Source organism: Harpia harpyja, unplaced genomic scaffold (genome assembly GCF_026419915.1).
Source record: "Harpia harpyja isolate bHarHar1 unplaced genomic scaffold, bHarHar1 primary haplotype scaffold_54, whole genome shotgun sequence".
NCBI classification, from domain to species: Eukaryota; Metazoa; Chordata; class Aves; order Accipitriformes; family Accipitridae; genus Harpia; species Harpia harpyja.
In genome coordinates, this window is record NW_026293414.1 from 1,319,520 (window position 1) to 1,336,038 (window position 16,519).

At 43.9% G+C, this 16,519-nt stretch overlaps 1 protein-coding gene across 1 annotated transcript; it reads right to left on the reverse strand.

Annotated features, from left to right (window-relative positions):
- Positions 1-3,739: 3,739 nt before the first annotated feature.
- On the reverse strand, positions 3,740-6,315 carry LOC128138525 (uncharacterized). The gene is made up of 2 exons (XM_052779747.1): positions 5,666-6,315; positions 3,740-4,294 (listed from the first exon to the last, which is right to left on the reverse strand). Exons 1-2 carry the CDS (start codon positions 6,248-6,250, stop codon positions 4,106-4,108), a joined length of 774 nt encoding a protein of 257 aa, XP_052635707.1. The 5' UTR covers positions 6,251-6,315; the 3' UTR covers positions 3,740-4,105.
- Positions 6,316-16,519: the final 10,204 nt, after the last annotated feature.

The window sequence follows — 16,519 nt, forward strand, 5'->3', positions numbered from 1 at the left end:
CACGCATGAGCTGCAGACACGGACGGCAGTGGGGCTGTGGGGAGCGGGCAGGCTGTTCTGGGGTGCCCCCGGCGCTGGCAGAAAGCAGAGCTGGAGAGAACAGGGGGAAGCCCAGGGCAGCCAGCAGCTGGCGGTGGGGCCCGGCAGGATGCAGCACCTGCGGAAATGCCCGGCTCCTTGAGCCTCAGCCCCGGGGCTGCAGCACGGGGCTGGCACTGCCTGGGGCTCGCTGGGAAAAATCAGGCAGAGGCGACCCTGAAAACCCACACACGTACCCAGGCCCGGGATTTGACAACCCGTTCCTTTGCGCATCGCCACCATGGGATCCAGAAAGCAGTGCCACTGGCCCTGGCATGGTCCTGAGCCATCTCTCCATGGAGGAGTCTTTAACCCAGCCTAGAAAGAAGAAAAATTGTCCAGAATTAAGCTGTTCTCAAGTTTTCGCAGGCAGCATGTTTTCTTGAGCTGCCTGGTGCTGCCGTGCCTGGGGAATGTTCAAGAAACAGGGCGGCTGCCTGTACCTGCAGGCAGGCGGTGGAGTGTGTGCAGCAGGAGCCAGTGGTGGTTGGTGCAGCTGTTGAATGGGTTCAGGCTTTAAATGTGTCCAGACTGGTACGCCTGGTTCCTTTTTCCTTGCAGTGTGTATTTAGAGCTTAAACAGTATTCTTTTTAAAAGCAAAAACATCAAGCAAAAAAAAAACAACCCAAAACCAGCTGGGTAATTTTTTACCCCCAGCTGTCCTTTTTTGCCCTCAGTCCTGGCCACTATGCAAGGCAATGCTCACCACCAATATTAGGGCACAGGACTGGGCTTTGGCAGGCAGCACATTCCTCGAGGCTCCCGGTGATGCAGTTCCTGGGGAGTGCTCAAGAAACGGGGGCAGTTGCCCAGAATTGCCATTTTGGGTCTCTCCCCATCGTGCTCTGTCTGGCTCCCTGCCCCCATTTTTTAATTCCTCCCTCTCTGTCTTTAACCCATCACTATTTTCTTCTTTCTCTTTCTTTCTCTGTCTCGCTCCCTGTCTGTATTTCCTCATTCCTCTCTCTCCCGCAGCCTGGCCCCTCATTCCTGCCTGTATCCCCTGCTCAGCTGGCTGGGCCTTCTCTCTTCTCTCTGGGCCTCCGTCCTGCTCCCCATCCCCTTCCGCTCCTCCGCCGTCTCCATCCTGGAGGCCATCGCTGTTCTGTCCTTCTGCCCCTCCTTGTCCTGATCCGCATCCCTCTCTTTCTCACTCTCTCTGGGCTGTTTCCCGTCCTTCCCTTGCTCTCTGTCCCTGCCTCTCCCTTTCTTTCTCTCTTCCCTGCCTTTCTCCTCTCACCCTTCCCCTCCGTCCCTCTCTCCTGCTCCCTGTCCCATCCTTCTGTCGCTCCGCTCTCCTGACGCCTTCTCCCTCTCTCTGTCCTGCTCCTGCCCCTCTCTGGCCACCCCACCGCCCTGTCCCACCTCTCTCTGCCGCTCTGTCCCCCCTTCCCCTTCCCCTTCTTCCCCTTCCCCTCCTCCCCCCCCGGGGGAAGCGGCCAGGGGCCCTGCGGGGGGCGGGGCCGGGCCGGGGATGGTGTCCCTGCAGGGTCAGGCAGCAGGAAGGCGCGCCCCGGGGCATGCTGGGAGCTGTAGTCCTGGGGCACGGGGCTGCCGGGCGGCCATGTAGGTTCCCGGGGCATGCTGGGAGCTGTAGTCCTGGGGCACGGGGCTGCCGGGCGGCCATTTTGGTCTCTGCGGTCGCGGCTGAGGTGAGGGCTGGGGCTGCCCGTGAGGCGAGCGAGGCCCTTGGGCGGGCGTGGGGGTGTCTCCTGCCTGCTGGCTGCCCGGGGGGGGCTCCAAGCTGGAGCCGGGCCCGGCTGAGGGAAGGAGAGAAGGGACAGGGTGAGGGGGGTCGCAGTCCTGGGTTTGCAGGTTTCACGCAGACGCCCTCTTCAGAAAACACAGCCTCTGTGTGGGTCAGCGGTCCCTGCAGAGTTTTATTATTTATAGCCATTTTTATAAATACAGGACTTCGCACAGCAGGCTCACACGGTGCTGTGCTTCTTGTAAACTGAATCGCTTTTATCCCGGCTACAGTCTGGAGGGAGCCAGTGCCAGCCGATAGATTAAGATGGAGATGAAAGCACGCGATACGCTTGCGATGGTGATCCTGCCACAAGGCATGCTGCTATATTGATCTGGGGAAACGCCGCAGTGACTGTGTCGGAGAACAAGGTTGCCAGTGCTATCTCTGTATGTGACACTGATTCAAAGGACATTGACTCAATAGTTAATTTTAACTATTAAGTAGGTATTCTTTATTAGCAGCGCTGGTTGCACGGGGGATCGCTCCACCTATCGTGCACACCGTTAGGCTTTAGTGTACAGACTAAATACAGAGCGTTCATGTATATGCATTAGATTTCCGAGAAACACGTTACATATTCATCCTTTTTCTGAGAAGTCATTAACATATTATAATGTTCGTTACGCATGCGTGTTAAGGCCTCTGGTGGTCTTTCGGACGTCCTCTGGTGGTCTTCGCTAGTCTTCCTCACGGTGTCCGCTATTTGACCTTTCTCTTAAGGCATGCGCAGTGTGGGTCATCCCAGGTGGTTTATCTCTTTCTTCCCAGTTAGCTGACCCTGGCCAGTTTTAATCACGAAGCTCAGCAGAACTCAAGGTTTCTTATCTCTTTGTGCCTACTGTTAACAAAGCTCAAGGTTTTCTTACATACTAAAGGGTTTAAACTTGCCTAGGCGAACATAAATCAAGGGATACAAAGATACAAAACACAAAAAAAGACATCACCACAGTCAGTAGATTACACATACAGGCCTCAATTATTAACAATTAATATAATTGTTTATAACAGTCTCTTGAGTCTTCACATCATTCCCCCCTTTTCTTTATACCTTTGCAAATTCTTTTGCAATCATATAATTCCGTTATTTTCAAGAGACCGAGCGAAATATTTCCCAGTTTCTACTTGATGTTTAATTTTATTCCGCTTCCAATTCTCATAGCTCTCGGTGGTGTTCTGGCTACACCACATGAAACACTTAAGCATTACGCATACTATTATCCCTAAGGCTATGAGAATTATAAATGTTATGAATATTTGCTTTAACCATTTAAAGTTCGGTAGCCATGAGGTTAATTTATCCCATAATTCCTGAAATCCCCATGAAGTGTCATCCTTTGCTATTTCATGTAGTATTTTGGTCTGTTTCCAAATTTCTTCTAAGTCAGTGGATATCCTTCCACTTTGATCCACATACATGCAACAACTCGTGTTTATAACTGTGCATACTCCACCCTGAGAGGCCAATAATAGATCTAATGCCATTCTATTTTGTTGTACAATTTGAGATAAACTGGATATCTCCAATTGTTGGGCTTTTATTACATCAATTGTTTTATTTTCAAGATTCTCTATTACTGCTGAAATATTAACTATGGCTTTTTCTAGCTCACTTACTCCCAACCATGGAAGGAACCATCGGACAAAGCTGTGAAAGGCAGTAGGTCTCCTTACTAAAGGATTTTCAACTTCTCGTCTAAACCTGTGAAAGTGTGTTCGCACCCATCCTTTTGGTGGAGAACTGTGTATAGTCATATTCGGTACTACAGCTCCCAGAGTACATGTTCTCATCCAATTCTTTGGTAAAACTTTCCGGGCAGTGTCATTGCATAGCCAGTACCATCCTTTTCCCTCTGGCACTGGCCATGCTGTAGTATTAACGGAAGTTGAAGTTCCAATATCTATAGTTTTATTACAAACTGTGTGATTCCCTACATACGTCCCATTAACGCAGTCAAGTTTTCCGAGTCCTTTAGGTGGATTACACCTCTGTACACACGTGCAATAAGGCTCCTGGGCCTTAGGACTAGTTATTTCTAATTTCTGAACTTCGTCATTGCCAGTATACCATGTGGTACTTTCCCAAAGAGTGGCCCAGGAGTGGTTACTTGGTATCGGGATGCCAATCAGCGAGATCCCTTTTCCACCATATTCTGGCATGTGAGTACATATCCAACAATCAGTTCTGTTCAGAATTTGGGAAACGTTTTGTGTCAAGGAGAAATGTGAGTTCGAGTTCCACCGAGCTTCATTTGGACCAAGTAATAACTCAGTTATTATCATGATCTGGAAAATCGCAGACCTGTGGGTCCTGTAGAGGTGACCGTCCATGGCTTCTCAGGTGCTTTCTTCACTCTCGAATAGTGAATCCAAGCCGGCTGTTCCTTGATCTTAATGGCAGTGAAGGTCGTCAGTAACACTTGATAGGGGCCATCCCATTTCTCCTCCAGGGGTTGTCCTGAAAAGATCTTTACATATACATAGTCACCTGGTTTAAAGGGATGAATTGGTTGATCTAATCCTCTAGCCCTGGTTCCCAAAATCTGTTTATTTATATTTTCTAATTGTTTTTGGAGGGATATCATATAGTCATACAAATGTCCTGTACCTAGTTGGGTTAAATCCTCCCCTGTAAATTGGGACTGATATGGTCTTCCATACAATATTTCAAAGGGACTTAGGTTTTCCTTGGTTTTTGGTTTTACTCTTATTCTAAGTAACGCCAGGGGGAGAGATTGGGGCCAGGTTAGATTGGCCTCCTGACCAATTTTCGCTATTTGTTGTTTAATTAAATGATTCATTTTTTCAACCTGTCCGCTTGCTTGAGGCCTATATGGGGTATGTAGTTGCCAATCTATCTTCAAAGTTTTGCTCACCTGCTGTACTACTTTGGCACAAAAATGAGGGCCTCGATCGGAAGATATTGTTGCTGGAATTCCAAAACGAGGAATGATTTCATTCAACAATATCTTAGTTACTTCCCTTGCTTTGTTTGTTCGGCAGGGGAAGGCCTCTGGCCAGCCTGAAAATGTGTCAGCCATGACTAACAAGTATCGGTACCCCCCTTTTCTTGGGAGTTCCGAAAAATCAATTTGCCACTGTTGTCCTGGATAATTCCCTTTACCAATTATTCCTAACTTTACTTTATTCGCCACATTAGGGTCATTACGTAAACAAATTTCACACTGTTGAGATATTTGTTTCACCATTGTATACAGATTGCGTCCTATTAATTTCTGATTTAAGCTCTTGTACAAAGTATCTGCTCCCCAATGCGTCTTATTGTGTTCAGTTAAAACTGTTGTCCATATTAAATTGGATGGTATTACTATACGATTATCCGCTAAACGAACCCATCCATCTGACTCTAGTTTACCTTCCAGATCTTCAATTAATTTTAGATCTTCTTTTGAATAATTTGGTTTTTGATTTGTACTTACAGTTTGGATTTTACCGTCTGGTATTAAGGATAATGTTTCTGCTTTCGCTTCTTCTGCCACCCGCCTAGCCTCATAATCTGCCAGTCGATTTCCAATTTCTGGATCTGTGTTTCCTTTCTGATGTCCTCGACAATGCATGATCGCTACCTTTTCTGGTTGCTTTACAGCCTCTAATAGCTTTAAGATTTCTTCTGCATGTTTTATTTGTTTTCCTTGAGCAGTTAGCAATCCTCGTTCTTTCCAAATTGCACCGTGAGCATGAACTACTCCAAATGCATATTTAGAATCTGTCCAAATGTTAATCTTTTTACCTTTTGCCAATTCCAATGCTCGGGTGAGGGCAATTATCTCCGCCTTCTGGGCTGAAGTCCCAGGAGGTAAAGACTTAGATTCAATTACCTGTTGGGTGGTTGTGATTGCGTATCCTGCTTTACGTTGTCCCTGCTTTATAAAACTACTCCCGTCGGTATACCAGGAGTTTTCAGCATCCTCCAGAGGTTCTTCTTTGAGGTCTGGTCGACTGGAATATATAGCTTCTACTGTTTCTATGCAATCATGTATCACTGGTTCATTCAGAGTCCCACTAAGAAAAGAGGCTGGATTGACAATGTTAGTAACCACAATTTCTACATCATCTTGTTCTATCAATACTGCTTGGTACTTTAAGAATCTCTGGGGCGAGAGCCAATGGCTTCCTTTTTGTTCTAAGACCGTTGAAACTGTATGAGAGACCAGCACTGTTATTTTCTGTCCCATGGTAAACTTTCGGGCTTCTTGAATATTGATAACAACTGCTGCGACAGCTCGAAGGCAACCAGGCCATCCTCTGCTCACCTCGTCCAGTTGTTTGGAGAAATAAGCTACTGCCCGTTTATAGGGACCAAGTCTTTGTGCTAGTACTCCCAAGGCTATTCCTTGTCTTTCATGAGAAAACAGCCAAAATGGTTTTGAAACATCCGGCAGTCCAAGAGCAGGAGCTCTCATTAACTCTCGTTTGAGCTGTTTAAATGCATTTCGTGTTTCTCCAGTCCAAATTAATTTTGACTGGTTTTTCTTTATCAGCTCATATAATGGCTTCACCAATAATCCATAATTATGTATCCAAAGGCGACACCAACCTGTCATCCCTAAGAAGGTCCGCAGCTCTTTCACCGTCTGGGGTTCCGGAGTTTGGCAAATGGCTTCTTTTCGTTCAGTCCCAAGTTCCCGTTGTCCTCCCGAGATTACGAGTCCCAAGTAGGTCACGTGTTGCTGGACTAATTGAGCTTTCTGTTGAGAGACTCGATATCCACTCAAACCCAAAAAATTAAGAAGATTCACAGTCCATTGAATACAACTTTCTCTGGTTTCAGTAGCTATTAAGAGATCATCTACATACTGTAACAAAACCCCTTCATTATCCGGAGGTACCCAAGTTTCAAGTTCTTTTGCCAGTTGATTTCCAAAAATAGTGGGGCTATTTTTAAACCCCTGTGGTAATACTGTCCATGTTAACTGAGTTCTTCTTCCAGTTTCAGGATTTTCCCATTCAAAAGCAAACAAATTCTGGCTTTCTGTGGCTAGGGTCAGGCAAAAAAAGGCATCCTTCAAATCCAGTACGGTAAACCAAACTTGGTTATCTTTTAGTTTTGTTAACAAAGTGTATGGGTTTGCAACTACTGGATGTATATCTTCAGTAATCTTATTTACAGCTCTCAGATCTTGGACTAACCTATAACTTTTTCCATCTGCCTTTTTAACTGGCAGTATGGGGGTATTGTATTCTGATTCACATTCAATTAATATTTTATACTGTAGGAACCTATCGATTATTTCCTTTATTCCTTTTCTGTCATCCAATTTCAGGGGGTATTGTTTAATTTTTACTGGCTCTGCTCCTGGTTTTAGTTTAATTACTATGGGGGCTGCATTTTTAGCTTTTCCCGGAACCTCGGAGGCCCAGACTCCAGGATATACCTGATCAATGATTTCTGGAGGCACCTCAAATTTTGGTTTAGTTTGTATTAATGCTAAACTTAGAATGTTAATTAGCTGGTCCTCCTTGATTTTCAATTTCATTTTTCCTTTTTCAAAAACAATTTCTGCTTCCAATTGTTCTAGCAAATCGCGGCCCAACAAGGATTTCGGAGATCCGGGCAAATACAGAAATTTATGTATTCCCATTTGTTTACCTAATTTATATTTAAGCGGTTTTAGAAAATAAGCCTTTTTCTGCTGGCCAGTAGCTCCCATTACAGTCACAAACTCTTCATCCTCCGGTATCAGCTTTTGATTTAACACTGAATAGGACGCCCCCGTATCTACAAGAAAATCCACCTCTTGTTCTATTTTCCCTAGCTTAATTTTAACCAGTGGATCCGCTAGGGTGGATTCCCCCGGTCCCCCTCATTGACCAGAGGTGATATTGGCTACAACAGCCTGTGCTCCACTCAGCTTGGGACATTGTCCTTTCCAGTGACCTATTTCTTTACAATAAGCACATTGATCTGACCTTAGGGGCTGGCGCGAGCCTCCCCTCCTTCCAGTTCCCCGACCCCTCCCACGAAGGGAGTTATCCTGTCTTCCCAGCGCGGCTACTGTAGCTGCGGCAATAGCTGTTCCCATTTTTCGTCTCTCCTCCCCTTCTCTATTCCGATACGTTCTCCAGGCCTCTTCTATCAACTTTTCTAAATCCCTTATCTCTGTCCCTTTTAATTTCTGAAGTTTCCTTCTTATATCCTCTGAGGATTGTCCCAAGAACAAAGAGACTAGCTGCTGTTTCCCTACCTCAGAAACAGGGTCTAATGTAGTATATTTCCGCATTGCTGCTCTTAACCGGTCAAGAAACTCTGTGGGAGTTTCAGTCTGACCTTGTTTTACTGCGTACAGGCTTGACCAGTTAACTGCTTTCGGTACTGCATTCTCAATACCAATTTTTATCCATTCTTGATATTTTTTCAATAATCGGTAATCATGGTTATCATTAGGGTCCCAATTGGGGTCGGTTCTCGGTATGTGGTTATCTACCACACCGGGTAAAACCCCAGCAGTTATTTGAATTTGCACTTGAGTTCGTGCATTCTTTATTATTAATTGTTTTTCAGTCTCAGTTAAGGCATCCAACATTAAATCGATGTCCTTCCAATCTGGGTCTTGATTTTTAACAATCAGCTCGAATCTTTTGGCAACTCCTTCGGGGTCGTCTCGGTATTCCTTTACTACTTCTCTCCATGAATCCAAATCATTCATTGTAAATGGTATCTTAATTCTAGTGGGGCCAGTAACCCCCACCGCTTGTCTCAGAGGAGCCTGAATAATAGGGCCCATCTTACTTCGAGTACGGGCCGTTATAGGTGTGAAACCTAAATCTTTTGTTTTTGTATTTTCCTCAGGTTCCTCCGCACCCGCATCCTCAATGGAATTTCCCTCTGAGGATGGTGGAGGTAATACAGAAAGAGAGAGATCGAGGTCCTCTTCCATCCTTTCTTCATTTTTCTTTAATTTTATACACCTTTGTCCTATACTACATGCTGAGCAACATCTTTTCATTTTTCCCGTACTCTTTCTTTGCTCTTTTTCTATCGCTAGCACGAGAGGGTCTTGTGGGGCCAAATTAATGCCACATTTCTTCTGCCAGTCTGAATGATTTCTTAAAGTGAAAAACATATCTGCATACATTACTTCATCCCATTTTCCTCTCGTCTCAAAAATAGCATCAATTGCAACAGAGTATTGTAGTTTAGTGTCCCATTCAAGGGCCATTTTTCATCATCATCTAATTTATATAAGGGCCACCATTGATTACAATATTTTATCAGAGTTTTTCTATCCACATTCCCACCTGGGGGTCCCCCAATTTCCTTCCAATGTGCTAGGATACAACCTAAGGGGCTCTTTTTCAGTATTCCACCGCTCTGTCTACCTCCCATATTACTTGCTCTGATTTTTACCTTCCCAACCACAAATTATTCCTGCTATATACGTGACTCTCTCTCTTTTGTCCCAGGAAGCCCAGACCCGACACTTAGGGCATTCAATATCCTTTCCACAATCTATTTGTAGCTTTTGTTTACACCACATACACTCTAGGATATATACGGGTTTACACTCATTTCCTGGATGCAGAAGACACCATTCAAATACCCACATTTATAGAATACACCAGACAGGGAACTTCTTCCAACAACAACAACACAAGGTTAATAAAATAACCAAGCTCAAAGTTATAACTATAATAGTAATGTATAAGTTCACGTCCCAAATCATCAGTAAATCAATCACACTTCATTCATCTCCGGTCGTACCTCCTACGGAGATACGAGTCTGCGGATCGGAATTTCACACACACTTTGCAGCTGCCTCTCACTCACCCAAGCATTCAATTCACCGTTTTTTTTTTTTTTTTTTTTTTTTTTACTCGATTTTATCACAGTTTTGACTCAAAACTCACGATGATCTCCGTAATCCGTTTCCAATCCAATAGTCGTTTACCACATTCAGTTAGCCAAAAGGTCTGAAACAAAGTTAAACCAGAAACCAAAATACATGTATGGGCACTAAACCAAAAGCACGCAAAGTGCACAACAGCATACAGAGTATACTGCAACAAAAATGTCCAGACACGTATTAAACCAAAACCAAAGGTATACCAAGAGCATCAACTACCTGGCATACGCCATCCTGCATAAGTAAATCTTATGACTTATGGACAGCCCAAATGACCGGTCCCCAACTAATAATTTAAAGAATACCTTTTATTCTTTCCGATGGTGTTCTTGTCTGCTCCCGCAGTGATCCGAGTGAGGCGAGGAGCCCCTCCGGGAAAATCCCGGGGGTACCCTAGGGAGTCCTGTTCTCAGCGGGTCCTGCAGCCGAGCAGAGAATGTCCCATCTGGGTCGCCAGATTGATTCAAAGGACATTGACTCAATAGTTAATTTTAACTATTAAGTAGGTATTCTTTATTAGCAGCGCTGGTTGCACGGGGGATCGCTCCACCTATCGTGCACACCGTTAGGCTTTAGTGTACAGACTAAATACAGAGCGTTCATGTATATGCATTAGATTTCCGAGAAACACGTTACATATTCATCCTTTTTCTGAGAAGTCATTAACATATTATAATGTTCGTTACGCATGCGTGTTAAGGCCTCTGGTGGTCTTTCGGACGTCCTCTGGTGGTCTTCGCTAGTCTTCCTCACGGTGTCCGCTATTTGACCTTTCTCTTAAGGCATGCGCAGTGTGGGTCATCCCAGGTGGTTTATCTCTTTCTTCCCAGTTAGCTGACCCTGGCCAGTTTTAATCACGAAGCTCAGCAGAACTCAAGGTTTCTTATCTCTTTGTGCCTACTGTTAACAAAGCTCAAGGTTTTCTTACATACTAAAGGGTTTAAACTTGCCTAGGCGAACATAAATCAAGGGATACAAAGATACAAAACACAAAAAAAGACATCACCACAGTCAGTAGATTACACATACAGGCCTCAATTATTAACAATTAATATAATTGTTTATAACAGTCTCTTGAGTCTTCACATCAACACCTGTGAGAAATGTACTCACGTTGAATTTCCTGAATTTTACAAGTTTATTTTAGAACAAAGGCAAACAGCGCTGGGCGCATGGTCAAAACCAGAGGCGCGTCGGTTATACCCAAACTTGCCTTTTTATACGCTGTGTTTGTGGTATTTCAAAGGGGTTATTTTAATATTTCAGGTATCTATTAACATAACTCCACCCCAGACCACCCCCCCTTGCGCGCGTCTCTTGTGGTTCGGAGGGGCCTTCAGGGATCTGTAAGGGATGAAGTCAGTAGTCTTCCTCTGGCTGCACTTTTCACCCTGTCGTTTTCCTCCAGTCACACTTTTTAATATTTTCACTTTTTTTTAATAATAATTAGTATTTTAATATTTTCAATATTAAACTCCTGGTTTTCCTTTGTTCTTCTCGTATCTTTCATGTCAAATAATCTTTGACCCCCAAAATGCTGTTCTCATGCTAACAAATCACTCCTTATCTTCTTACTTGTGTTCTCAATTTTACTTGTCCTTGAGTCCATATGTCTGTTTTTCTATGTTTTCACAAATCTATCTACACATCCTTTAAGTACTTGAGTTACAGGATGTCTTATCTCATCAAAAGAAACTACATATTCTGCTTGTGCCCATTGATTACCTACAAACTATAAAATACAATTGATGCCTGGAATATATTAACTACATATTTCCCGTGTTAAGGCCTAATTTAGTGGCAGTGAGGCAAACATCCTTTTGGGATGTAACTTATGCAGTAGTTAGGCAAATTTCTGTGTTCTCGTTTTGCAAAAGCCAATATACATTTCACAATTCCCCCTCTGTTTCCCTCATCATTTGGCTTGAGCTATACTCTCTCTTAATCCTTTTTATTCTTTCATTCCTTTCGAAAATCAACTTCGCCTCCTCCATTGGGTCTTCTCCTTTATACCCCCTTTTTAGGACCATTATTCTTTCAGCATTATTTTGACTTGCCCTTTTAGGATCCATGGGTATGCTAACAATTTGCATTCCTTGCACGCTACTAGTAATTAGTCGTATTAAGCAAGGTATAAGACATGGTAGGAAGAAAAGACCTGCTACAGCACACAGAAGGAAGAACCCCACCTTCTTCCACCACGCAACACCCAGTAATCCATCCCACCAGCTACTATCAAGCATAGACTTGCATTTTTGTACTTGCACATGAGCTATTTTCCTGATGTCTTTAGCTAGGTCTTTTACCGCTTCCCCATTATCATCTATTTGCAGGCAACAATCTGATGAATTGAATTTTCCACACACTCCCCCTTCTTCGGCCAATAAATAATCTAGGGCTAGCCGATTTTGATATACTGCGGCTCTAGTTTGTGACTGTTGTTTCGTTATCAATTCCAGTGCCGTAGCCGTTTTATTGGTAATCACCTCTACCACTGCCTGCAACCTAATTATACGATTTAACATATAGATTGGGGTCCTATAACCGCAACTACCATCCTGAGCCCATGTGGCTGGTCCGTAAGTTTCTATGATTCTCTCTGGTGGCCAGTCATCCTCTCCCCACCTTTGTGTTCCTCCAATGAAATCTCTCTTGTTCCTTCGTAAATTATCATATATCGGAACCCCTAATTCTCCCCCTCGTTGTAATGGGAGTAGAAAGAACCCTGGCTGTAAAATTCCCAACGTACAACTCCCTTTCCAATCCTTCGATAACTCCGTATAGGCCCGTTTACCACAAATCCAGAACAATCCATCTGGGGCTTTCCATTCCATATTGGTATTGTTGATGTTATCCCAATACCTTTTAATTTCGTCTATCCCCTCAAAGGGATGACCTTTGCCCTGGGTTTTATTGCACCAGAAAAGTTCTGTCATATTATCAAACGTACAATTGGAGTTGTTTGGTCCGGACCAATAGCCGTCTGGAGCCTCGGGCCACCACCATTCACTAGATCCATTGGTTGCCTTCATTCTTTTACAAGGTGACGTGCCTACTCGAGTCCTAAATTTTCCTTTCCCTGTTCTCCAAATACACTCATCTCCAGTCACGGTGGAACTTAATATCCACCCTTCAGGTCTGTGATCCCAGGAAACCTTTGTACGGTTCCATCTTAGGATGTCTTGAACCCTTAGACTACTCCCTTTCCATGGCCATTCTTCTGTCATTAGGGCTCCGCCACATATCCAGCAGTTAGTCACATTTAATTCCTTACTTATTCTTTCTACAAGGTCTATAAACAAATTCTGTCCTAACCTAGGGAGCTGTAAATCATCTTCCAACAAGTTCCTTATACTTTTGTACAAATCGCTGTAGCTTTGGGGTTTAATCTGAGGTTGAGTGATCGACTTTACACGTTTTTTTACTATTTCTTCTTTTTTCATATCTTGTACACCCCCGCCATCAGAGATGTCCCAGTGGCCTGCTTTGGTGAAACAAATCCACTGCTCCCCTCTCGGGCAGCTCACCCCATTTTTAATTCCCCCTTTTCCTAAGTTTTCCGCTACCCAAAGTTCAAGATTCCCAATTTTGCAAGTTTCCAATTTTGGAATCTCATAGCAAACCTTATTAATATGTGTATGGTACGCAAGATTGGTTAATGTTTTTCCCCCCAATTTGATTGATTGAGTGCATTTGTGGCAAGAGTTCGCAGCATTGCCCCTAACGGTTAGGAGGAGTAGTAGTAGCAGGGGTCCAGTAGAACTTATACTTCCACCTCCTATGCCCGACGGGAGTGCAGCCCGTGGCCGGATCACTGTGGCAAGTATAGAGGTTAATCTGGTCTTGCCCCCTACATTAGGTGCCCTTGGTTTGACAATTTCCATGCAAATCTCTCTGCGCAACATGCCAAGGTTTTATACCATTCGCTATCAAAGACTTCCCAATTTTCTGGAATCAATAATTTCCACCCACAAAACAGTTGCACAATTTGTGCACTGTCCAATCGAGTAGGGCCTAAATATTTGTCATCACTGTGACATCTCCTACAGTGGGGTTGTCTATTATATGACACGCAAGACCATTTTTGATTACACCTTAAACATTCAAACATTCACATAAAACCCATCTCACATGCCCGGATCCAGGGTGCTTACTATAGGGAATTCTGTAGCTTAAGGAAGGTAACAAAAGGTCGCTTTCTTTATCCAAATCACATGCTAATGCTAGGGTCCTGTTCCCAGGTGTTACTTGATACACCCCCAAACCACCAGTTTGTGGGGGGATTGCTGCTTCTCTCCTGGGGGCAGACCTTGGTTTCTCTGGGTTTTGAGGTGCCCCCCCCTCGGATCTGGGGAAGGGACTCTTCCTGGGCTGGGGACAAGATTGTCAGAAGGAGGTCTATTCATAAAGGTTGTTTACTCAGCTTCAGCTTCAGATCTCCTGGGGTTGATGTTAAGGTCCATTCAAACGGAGGCTCCACTGGTCCTTTTATCCTGGTGGCATGCGTCCATCCACGTTCAGCAGTACGAATGGCTGTCTCTGTAGTCAGCAGGACCTGAAACGGACCTTCCCATTGAGGGGTCAGAGTTTGTTCTTTCCATGTCTTTATCAGCACCCAGTCCCCAGGCTTACAAGTATGGATCTGAAAATCCAAGAGCACTGTTTGGGATAACATTCCTTGAGCTTTTAAATGTTGTAAGGCTTTTCTAATCGTCTGTACATATTTTCTAACTTGTTGCTCCCCTCCCTCGTAACTGATTGTTTCCCCCGTTCCCATCATGTAAGGTAGTCCAAACATCATTTCATAAGGAGAGACTCCTATATCAGACCTTGGCTGGGTTCTAATCCTTAACAGTGCTAGTGGTAAGCACTTGACCCATGACATCTGAGTTTCAGTCATTAGTTTGGTTAGAGTTCTTTTGAGGGTTTGGTTCATTCTTTCTACTCGTCCCGAACTTTGCGGGTGCCATGGGGTATGTAACTCCCACCGTATCCCTAGACTTGCCATGAGCTGTTGGACAATTCGTGAAGTGAAGTGGGTTCCCCGATCTGAATCAATTCAATTTATTAATCCATATCGGGGTATTATTTCTTCCAATAACATTTTCGATACCACATTGGCGGTTGCTCAGGCAGTAGGCATAGCTTCTACCCAATGGGTCAAGTGGTCCACTAATACTAAAAGGTACCTCCACCGATGTACTGGAGGTAGTTCCGTAAAGTCTATTTGTATCGCCTGGAACGGTCGCAGTGATAAACTACGTCCTCCCCCTGGAACCTGTCTCATTATTTTCTTATTTACCTTTTGACAGGTAATACATCTATTTGTCACCTGCCTTGCTATTTCAAAAATTCCTACACACCCATATTTTCTCAAGAATTGATCACACAAGGCTTGGGTTCCCCAGTGAGTATTCTGATGTATCTTCTCAAGGATACATCTAGCTAAGGGTTTTGACAACATCTGCCTTCCATCTTTCAATTTCCATATCCCTTTCTCATCTTTTTCTTCCCCAGTCTTTAGTAGGTCTTGTTCTTCCTTTTCAGTAAACTGAGGTACCCCATCCTCATATGGAGGGGTAAGGATAAGTAATACCTTTTCGTCTCCCGCCTCTGCGGCTTCTTTGGCTTCTCTGTCTGCTAGATTATTTCCCCTTATTACAAATGACACTCCTTTTTGATGTCCTCTCACGTGTACTACCGCTGTTTCCTCAGGACACTTTAAGGCCTCCAATACCTCTTTAATTAATTCTTCATGTACCAAATTCTTCCCTTTCGAGTTTAATAACCCTCGTTCTTCCCATATTTTCCCGAACGTATGTACTACACCAAATGCATACTTGGAATCTGTAAATATGGTTCCCTTTTTCCCTTCTAAAAGTCGTAAGGCTCGATTCAATGCATATAATTGACAGGACTGGGCTGACCAATGTGAGGGTATTTTCCCTTTCTCTATTGTCTGCATTTTTGAGCCATCGACCACTGCATATCCAGATATGCGTTTGCCCTGTATGCATCTAGAGGATCCGTCTAGAAAATACTTTTCTCCTTCCTCTAATTCTTGTTCCATCAGATCCTCCCGTACTTTGGTGCGATAATGTATGACTTCTAAACAGTCATGTGCAAGAGGCTCCATAGGGTCCCCATACAAGAATTGGGCTGGATTTAAACTAGTACTGGTAGTAATAACTAGTTCAGGACTATTAATTAATATAGCTTCATACTTCAAAATTCGGGAGTCAGTCAGCCATTTCTCTGCCTTCTGGTTCAATATATTCCTAACAGCATGAGGAGTATAAACTATCAGTTTACCCCCGAAGGTTAGCTTTCGACTCTCTTCAACCAACATTGCTGTGGCTGCTATGGCTTGAATACATATTGGCCATCCTTTGCTTACTGGATCTAATAATTTGGATAAGTAGGCCATGGGTTTTTTAGAACCCCCCAACTCTTGGGTTAGGACTCCATAAGCCACCCCCTTTTCCACATTCACAAATAGTTGAAAGGGTTGCATCAATGATGGTAAATTTAAGACAGCGGCCTTACTCAGTTTTTCTTTAATCTGTTCCAGTCTTTGGTCATCTTTTTCAGTCCATATTATCTGGTCCCCTGCTGTTAATTTTTCATACAAAAATTTTACCATTTTGCTATACCCATCAATCCATAACCTACAATATCCCAATAAGCCTAACAACTTTCTCACTTCTCTTTTTGAAGTTGGGGGAGGGATAGAGAGAATGCCTTTTATTCTGTCAGGATCCAATTTTCTGGTCCCTTGACTTAGCCAATGTCCCAGGTATTTAACCTCTTGCTTTACAAATTGCAGCT